Below are 9,215 nucleotides of genomic sequence, written 5' to 3' on the forward strand. Positions count from 1 at the left end.
ATTAATAGAAGAACAACGATCAAGGAGCTATGATTCGACACCACGACCTGACAGAAGACTGTAGATATCTTAATTACTAGAGAACAACGAAAATTTCATAACCGTCTTGCCCGTACACTCCTCACAAAAACAATTATTTTATGATTGAGACACCCATAAAGCCAGCCAGCCACCCAGAAAAACATTGAAAGAAGTTTGCCCTGTTTTAAAATCTCAAAAGTTGAAAACATTCCAATATCTTAAAATCACGGCCTCAAGGAAAACAACACATATCTCAAAAACTAGAGGTAAAATTTATTTTCGAGGTTGAGGCTGAACCGTCCTATCCTCAAAAATTATAAATGTTCATTATAAAAAAAATGCCTATGTTAAACTATGTTTGAGATTTCAAAAGAGGGTAAACTTCTTCCAAGGTCATTCCCACCCTCATCCTCCCGATCAGAAAATGTCTTTCTGGAGATGTGTCGTCAGAGGACAAAAGTTTCGTTATCTTTGAGCTAGTGCCTCTAGTTTTTGAGATAACCACGGTTTTCTGAGAGGGCATGATTTGGAGATATGGTAATATTTTAAAATTGTCAAATGATTCTAAAATATTAATAAATTCATCTATGTACATAACAATCAAATTCAATATTTTTAACAAAAAACTACAAAAATTAATTACTATTAAGGTACTTTTTTTATAAATTGCAACATTTGTAGTGTGTCCATACACTAGACAAATATTTCCTTACAATAATCATAATTTGGCCTATATTCTACTTTTAAATGATTTAACAAAATGTCATTTTCGATAATTAGTGTTAAAATGAATATTCTTGATTGATTTGACAAGGAAATTAATTGTGATTACAACATAAAATACATAAATGGTTTTTTTTTTTTCTATAATGTCTCAAATCATCTCTTATCTGACACCAGGTTTTTTATTTCTTATAAAATGCAAGGTATGCATTAAAAAAACATAAAATAAATAAATTCATAGTTTCTCTTATTAATTTATTTATGGTTTTCAACAAACAGTGGTAAAATAATTACCTGGCAACATTTTATGCGATATTTCGTTTCAAATATTTCAAAACCAACGTACTTTTTAGAATCAACTGTCAGTGGAACTGAATTTTGATTTTATTCTTTTGATGAATAAATTGGTTTATCTCTTTTGAGTTTCTCGTACTTTATGAATGAGAAAGCTTATATTTTATTGTCAGTGTTTGATAGTCTAGTGTAGTAATTGATTTAGTGGAAGTATGGCCCAGTTTAATTACTTAAATGAAATCAATAGTTTAGCGACAATGGACGGACCGATAACTCGAGGCCCTCTTCAACGTTGGGCGAAAAAATCGAACAGTGAAAACATAAACCCGTTAAGTACCTCGTTCAAGAATCATTCCAATGTAAATTTGAGTTCTTGCAACCAGTCTATGCAAAAGTTGTCAATATCGGCGAACCAAAGTTGTAACAACAGTGTGATTTCTACGAACAAGACACCAACGCGCACTGAGCACAAGAAGGGCAAGAAGACACCGTCCAAAAACAAATCTCCAGGTAAAGTTGTTTAATAAACAACAAAGGCAGGACCTCTGTTGACATAGCATGGTTTTTTCTTTTGTGGCCAGTTGGCATCTTGTGTTAATTTACTGGGGAAACAAATAGTTGAAGAGTATTAGCGGGAGTAGTTAGTTATGCCTCAACCTGCCTCATTGCCTGATAAAGTTCTAGCCTTGCTTTGGTCAGATGGTACTGCATTCTTGCCTGTTTTGTTACCTTAGAAGCGGGACATACAATTTCGAAGGAAAAGTTATCCGTCTATACCTTTCAGGTCGATCAACTACACCCACTCCAAACAAAGCATCGAAGACACCAAATAAAGCTGACAGGTTTATTCCCTCCAGAAGTAATTCTAACTATGACCTGTGCCATTACATGGTAAGTTGAGATTTATTGTTTATTCATAGAATAGGAGACAAAACAAGCAGACAGATCACCTGATGGTAAGCAATCAGGTGATCAGCGCCGTGACTCCAGCCATTGTTCTTGGACTATGGCATTTTAACTGGGCACTCGCCTTTATGCGCCATGTTGCTTATTTATTTATTTTAAAATGGTTTTCTTGTTTTGCCTGCAACATTTTATAATGGTGCAAATAAATTGTTTTTCTTTCTTTCAATCATGTTATGTTATGCCTCTATTCAGTGCCGGTGTAAGGGCCACTGATACCCCAGGCGAAAATATTGTGGCGCCCACTTGAGGGAAGCAATATCAAGTGTTCGTTTTTTGCGGATCCCATCGGCAGCGGCATCGGCGTCCCCCAGAATTTTTCGCCCTGGGCCGTCGGCCCATCACGCCTCCCCCTAACGCCGGCACTGCCTCTATTTGATTATTTCATTTGGAATTTAAATAAACTTATAGCATTTTTTACTTGAAATAGTAAAGAACTATGTTAATTTCTATATGGCAAAATCATGTTCTTAAATTCATCCTTACTACTTTACAGTAAGTAAACATTACACTTACCAACTGTATAATAAACGCTACATAATACACTTTAACCACAAACAGATGAGCCGTGATGACGACAAGAATGAAGAAGTTCCCCAATCAGCAGCTGGTGAAGCTATAGGACGAGCTCTAACAGACACGGAGCCTGGCAGACTCCTGCAGTACACCTGCAAGGCACCTGCAGCTCCTGAAGGATACCAGAACAGACTTAGGGTTGTGTATTCACAGGTATACCTGCTTGCTTCTACTTACCTTATGCCAGTTTAACTAACAATACTTTGAAAATATTTATTAAGGCTACTATTCTTAAAACTTTGAAAGCTTAGATTATATGGTATTTTCATTCATTACTATACAACCTACTTTGGTGCTTTGGGTTCCAATCATATTTGTGATTTTAACTTAACTAATTTTTATTTTACTGTACATTAAAATATTCATAATACCTTTAACTAAGTGTTAAATAAAATATGAATATGCAGTTGTGTTCTAAATATTGGTTTAACATTCCAGGCTAAAGTCCCATCGTCAGTAAAGAATACAACTAGATACATTCCACAAGCACCTGACAGAATATTGGATGCTCCTGATATCTTGGATGACTACTGTAAGTCTTCTTCATATATAAATTTTTCTTTCCAAATCATTTTCATTCCTCAACTGTATCAAGACATGTTATGATCTTTTTCCCTTGACCTTTTAAAAGTCTTTAAAATTTTTAAATACAATTTAAATCTTTAATTTTGTATTTATTCTGCAATCTTTATTAACCATTTGATTGCTGGTAAACATAATAGAAAATACTATTTATCTTGTGTGGATCTACATTCACAACGACGGGTTAAGCTATCACTGACTATCACCATAAACCTGCTGTATTACATTACAATGCTACCCTCCACCTACCATACCTCTTAAAAGTAGAGAAAGATAGTTATATTCTAAGTAATTGTTCTCATATTCTAAATCCTATATTTACAGATCTCAATCTAGTAGACTGGAGCGCATCAAACATCCTCGCTGTAGCTCTAGGCAACTCGGTCTATCTGTGGAATGCAGGCACAGGTCAAATAGAACAGCTATGTACTCTAGAAGGATCGGAAACCGTGTGTTCAGTACAATGGGTGCAGGGCGGCGGATCCCATCTTGCCGTAGGAACTTCTGCGGCGACTGTAGAACTATGGGACTGCGAGAAGATTAAGAGGTTGAGGGTGTGTATAATTTACTTCATTAGTAGTTATAAGAGGATCCGGAATTGCGGACTACCTAGTAAGTTCTCCAGGGCTCTGGCTCGAAAATCAGGAGTGAGAACGTGTTTTTAGTCAGTAAGAGACTGACACTCCCTCTCGCCTCACCCAAGGCGGGACATTGGATGATTTTCCCCCTTAAAAAAACTGATTTGGAGGATGCATGCACCATGCATGCATGCACAGTGCATGCATCCTCCAAATCAGTTAGCCAGTCAAAAACTGGTTGGCCTCTTATTATACCTTAGATTTAGCACTTAATATTGTTGTTCTTAATCCCACCCAAAACATAAATGTGAAAGGCTGCCAAGTTCGATAATATTGGAATGTTTCGCCTATAAAAGAAGTGAGATCTAAATAAGTACCAAGTTCCATACACAGACCTCAGTTAAAAATGATCCCACCCAAAACATAAATGTGAAAGGCTGCCAAGTTCGATAATATTCCAATATTTCGAAGCATTCCAATGCTTCGCCTATAAAAGAAGTGAGATCTAAATAAGTACCAAGTTCCATACACAGACCTCAGTTAAAAATGATATAACAAGTTGGCAAGTTTTCACACACTTTGTTATAAACCTACTAAACGCAATGAGTCAAGTATATAATTTTCTATTAAAACTTGCCAAGTTATATCATTTTTAACTGAGGTCTGTGTATGGAACTTGGTACTTATTTAGATCTCACTTCTTTTATAGGCGAAGCATTGGAATGCTTCGAAATATTGGAATATTATCGAACTTGGCAGCCTTTCACATTTATGTTTTGGGTGGGATTTCATTTATTTTTGTAAGGTTTATTTTCTTTTTTCCTTATTTTACTTTACTTTGACTAAATACAAACCTTCGTAACCAATTTTAGGTCGGTACGACCATTGGAAGATATAGATATTTTTTTGTTTTAGTTCCTTAGGGGTATGAATTTACACCTTCATTATTTTTAAAACCGACTCACACTTGGCCATTTTCAGATTTTTTCCTTTACCTTGACCTAAAGACCTACCTCCATGCCAAATTTCAAGTCAATACGACCATTGGAAGTGGTCTAGGTTTTTGATGAGTGAGTCAGTCAGTGAGTGTATAGTAAAAATAGCGATTTTCTGACGTCAATATCTCAAGACCTACAGTAGGTACATTAATGAAATTTTGTATTTTAGATAAGTAAGTAGATCTCGACAGATACTAGAAATTTCATATGCGTAGATAAAATAGATTTTGAGTTATAGGTGGGTCGAACTTGGCCCGAAATGGTTCGTGTAATATAACCCACGGCCGGTGTGTCGGTTTTTTGCTCGAACTTGGCGGACACACTGCCGTGTGTCTAGATATAACAAGTTGGCAAGTTTTCACACACTTTGTTATAAACCTACTAAACGCAATGAGTCAAGTATATAATTTTCTATTAAAACTTGCCAAGTTATATCATTTTTAACTGAGGTCTGTGTATGGAACTTGGTACTTATTTAGATCTCACTTCTTTTATAGGCGAAACATTCCAATATTATCGAACTTGGCAGCCTTTCACATTTATGTTTTGGGTGGGATTTCATTTATTTTTGTAAGGTTTATTTTCTTTTTTTCTTATTTTACTTTACTTTGACTAAATACACACCTTCGTAACGAATTTTAGGTCGGTACAGCCATTGGAAGATATAGATAAATTTTTTGTTTTAGTTCCTTAGGGGTATGAATTTACACCTTCATTATTTTTAAAACCGACTCACACTTGGCCATTTTCAGATTTTTTCCTTTACCTTGACCTAAAGACCTACCTCCATGCCAAATTTCAAGTCAATACGACCATTGGAAGTGGTCTAGGTTTTTGATGAGTGAGTGAGTCAGTGAGTGTATAGTAAAAATAGCGATTTTCTGACGTCAATATCTCAAGACCTACAATAGGTACATTAATGAAATTTTGTATTTTAGATAAGTAAGTAGATCTCGACAGATACTAGAAATTTCATATGCGTAGATAAAATAGATTTTGAGTTATAGGTGGGTCGAACTTGACCCGAAATGGTTCGTGTAATATAACCCACGGCAGGTGTGTCGGTTTTTTTGCTCGAACTTGGCGGACACACTGCCGTGTGTCTAGATTGTGCGTGATTCTTTGTTTTTTTCATCAGGTAATGGACGGTCACACGGGTCGCGTAGGATCCCTAGCGTGGAACATGTACATAGTGAGCAGCGGCGCGCGCGACGGGAACATCGTGCACCACGACGTACGACAGAGAGACCACGCCGTCGCCACCATACATGCGCATACGCAGGAGGTATTGTAATGATAAACTTGGATAACTTACTAGCTACTAGCAAATCAATCACCTTTGCTTGTGATACAAAAACTGTTACCAATTTTTTCCTAAAACTTCACAAAAAATAATATATTGGTTAAAATTGACCTGCTTGATATTTTTTGAGTTTATCACGAAAACAGACACATCACGTTGAATAATTGAAGGATTAATAAATTTTTCTCTTCACTACAGATTTGCGGGTTGAAATGGTCTCCGGATGGTAAATGTCTTGCTTCGGGCGGCAACGACAATTTGCTCAATATCTGGCCAATTGCACAAGGACAACATTACTCGCAAACACAGCACCTGTACTCGTTCAAGTAAGTTACTGCACTAAAGACGATATTTTCTTTATATCCAAAATCAACTTGCTTATTTATTTAACCACATGAAAAACCAACAGTTGTACAATTTGATTAAATTATGAGGTATACAATGTGACAAAAGCCAATTATATATTTTCACGAAAAGCATAATACACGAATGTTTGAATGTGGGGATCACTACTCCATATTAATTAACTTAATTTGAACTTCAACTTAAAAAACTACTAACCACACATAATGTAAGTCCATAGCAGACAAGAGATATCATAATTGTTAAAATTATAATTTTACTAGCTGACCTGGCAAACTTCGTACCGCCTCAAACATTTTAAACCTTCCCTAGACTTTCACAAATAATCAAATCCAGCTGTTCTCGAGTTTTAGCAAGACTAACGAACAGCAATTGATTTTTTTAACAATCAATTTGTTTTACAATACAACTTCTTACATCTCATACTGTCTCCCTTGCAGTCAGCACTTGGCAGCAGTGAAGGGCCTGGCGTGGTGTCCCTGGAGTGCCGGCATACTGGCCAGTGGCGGCGGGACCGCCGACAGAACTATACGCATCTGGAACATCAAGACTGGAGCCAACATCAACACTGTCGATACTAAGTCACAGGTAACACTCAATACACACCAGAAATATTCATTTCAAATCTGTTGACATTGATTTTATTTCAATAACTATAGTAAACAGACAGTAAAATTATTTTTTAGCGATATGGGTTTGCTGGATCAATTAGGAAATAAGACTCATTTTAGGTAATATAGGCATCTAACTAAAACAATACATAACATATGTTACTATGATCTAAAATAAGAGTCGCAATCTACATCAAGAATGAAGGTTTTGTTTAAGACTTGAGATATGATGAGGGCAGAAATCGACGTATACGGTAAAACGGGGTGAATAAGGATCTAGAGGAGAATAGGGACAGAAGAAGGGTGAATAGATACTATGAAGAATTTAGCGCCGAACCGTAACCGTAGCGCCCAAGAAAGTATTACACATATCAAAAAACCGAAAGCCAATCTTACAAAATCTTTCCAATACAGGTATGCTCAATCGTATGGAGCACTCACTACAAGGAGCTGATCTCCGGCCACGGCTACGCTAACAACCAGCTCGTCATCTGGAAGTACCCCGTCATGACACGAGTTGCAGAGCTCAACGGGCACATGGCAAGAGTACTACATCTTGCTCTCTCACCCGATGGCACTACCGTACTCTCTGCAGGCGCTGATGAAACACTCAGGTATGTTAAATTTACTTATGTAATACTATACCCACCGATTTTCATAAAATGCTTGTAGAGGTAGAATGTTGTACAAAATATAGAACGCCAAGTAAAGTTCTTGGTCACACAACGATTTATTCCCGAGATTTATTTTTCGTTTTTTTCCCGCGTGCTGTTAACCGGAAAACTGCGACACCGTCTTCGATATTTTCTACCTTAAATTCTCCATTAATTAAATATCTTCCGCGACAGTTTTATTCTACGATTTATTTTAAAATTTGTCACGACATCGTATGTGCGGCCGCTTGTTTCACAAAATTACGATATTAAAACTGCCTAGGTTTCGCCGCAGTGCGGTCACCTAACGTTTATAATATCGACATATTCACAAATACCAAAAACCAGTGATGTTATGCAGGCACTTGTTTAATGTGATGTCAAATTGGAGTATTTTACGTCATTGTTAAGAGTGGGCCATTAAATTATTATGTTTCACTTGATTGATTACTGTTTTGGCATTTGTATACTTAGTATTTTATATTTATTACAGGCTATGGAAATGCTTCATGTTGGACCCATCCAAAAAGAAAGAACCAACCGATTCGAAGGCAGCTAAATCATTACTCAATATGAATTCTTTGATCAGATAACTCGATAATACGAGCTGAAACTATTTAATTGACTGAAAGTGATCTTACAATAGTTTAATTAATTATAATTACAACTCTATAAGTTGTATAATTGTGCCAGTGGTATTGTTAAATTATAATTATATAAAATATTCGTGATTTTTTGACTTAAAACGTGCATTACTTGCATTGCATGCGTATTAACTTAAAGTTTGAAATGATAAACTTTTTAATGAATTTTTCATGTTAACGATTAACACAATTTCGCGGCGTTTGGTATGTTTTGTTATAAGTGTTTGGTTTTTGACTAATCAAGCGAAGTTGAGGTCGTAAAATGCAGATGTGAACTGTTTTCTGGTTCTAGTATATTCCTTTCTCTCTTTACTTCTTCCCTGCTTTAAATGTCCTATTTATTTTAATTCGCCATTTCATTACCTCGGCTTCCTTGTTTAAGGGCTGTACAACTACATGTTATTGTAACTGTTTGTAAGACTTTAAATATGTGTTAAGATGTTTTTAATTATGTATGTAATTTTTACATTAAGAAAATAAAGATTTACCTACATTCCCAAATTTTGTTTCTTTTTTTTGCTATTTCAATCGACCAAATTACGTTTTATTTTTATTATTTAAGTTTTATGAGTTAAGTTGCCTATGGCATTTTATGGCATATAACGTAACTGAATGATTGATATAATTATTATTTTGACTCTTTTAATTGAAACAGACCGTCTGTGACCTGTGATTACCGGTGACTGGCGTGGCGGTTAGCGGAATATTTGCTTTCAACGGTTGTATGCCGGCAGTCAAATAGTTTAAACATTTTTTACGAGCTCAAATCTTGTTATTTACTAAGTAATAAAGCGTTTGTTATCACCAAATACTTTAAACACTAACTTTGGAACTTGAGTTCAAGGCCAGTAAGAAAGTTTCAATCGAATTACCTTGCACTTGCACTCTCAAACAACTTCACCTGCT

General features: G+C 35.8%; 1 protein-coding gene across 2 annotated transcripts; it reads left to right on the top strand.

Moving 5' to 3' along the window:
* The first annotated feature begins 1,074 nt into the window (after window positions 1-1,074).
* LOC118276418 (cell division cycle protein 20 homolog) lies at window positions 1,075-8,810 on the top strand. Of its 2 annotated transcripts, none has more exons than XM_035594716.2 (10): window positions 1,075-1,548; window positions 1,823-1,929; window positions 2,563-2,730; window positions 3,016-3,109; window positions 3,484-3,713; window positions 5,874-6,020; window positions 6,237-6,364; window positions 6,842-6,989; window positions 7,427-7,626; window positions 8,159-8,810. In XM_035594716.2, exons 1-10 carry the CDS (start codon window positions 1,251-1,253, stop codon window positions 8,256-8,258), a joined length of 1,620 nt encoding a protein of 539 aa, XP_035450609.2. In that variant the 5' UTR covers window positions 1,075-1,250; the 3' UTR covers window positions 8,259-8,810. The 2 variants fall into 2 exon arrangements, with proteins under 2 accessions (XP_035450609.2, XP_035450610.2); XM_035594717.2 differs by having other exon boundaries at window positions 1,853-1,929.
* Window positions 8,811-9,215: the final 405 nt, after the last annotated feature.

Source organism: Spodoptera frugiperda, chromosome 31, assembly GCF_023101765.2.
Source record: "Spodoptera frugiperda isolate SF20-4 chromosome 31, AGI-APGP_CSIRO_Sfru_2.0, whole genome shotgun sequence".
Taxonomy (NCBI): domain Eukaryota; kingdom Metazoa; phylum Arthropoda; class Insecta; order Lepidoptera; family Noctuidae; genus Spodoptera; species Spodoptera frugiperda.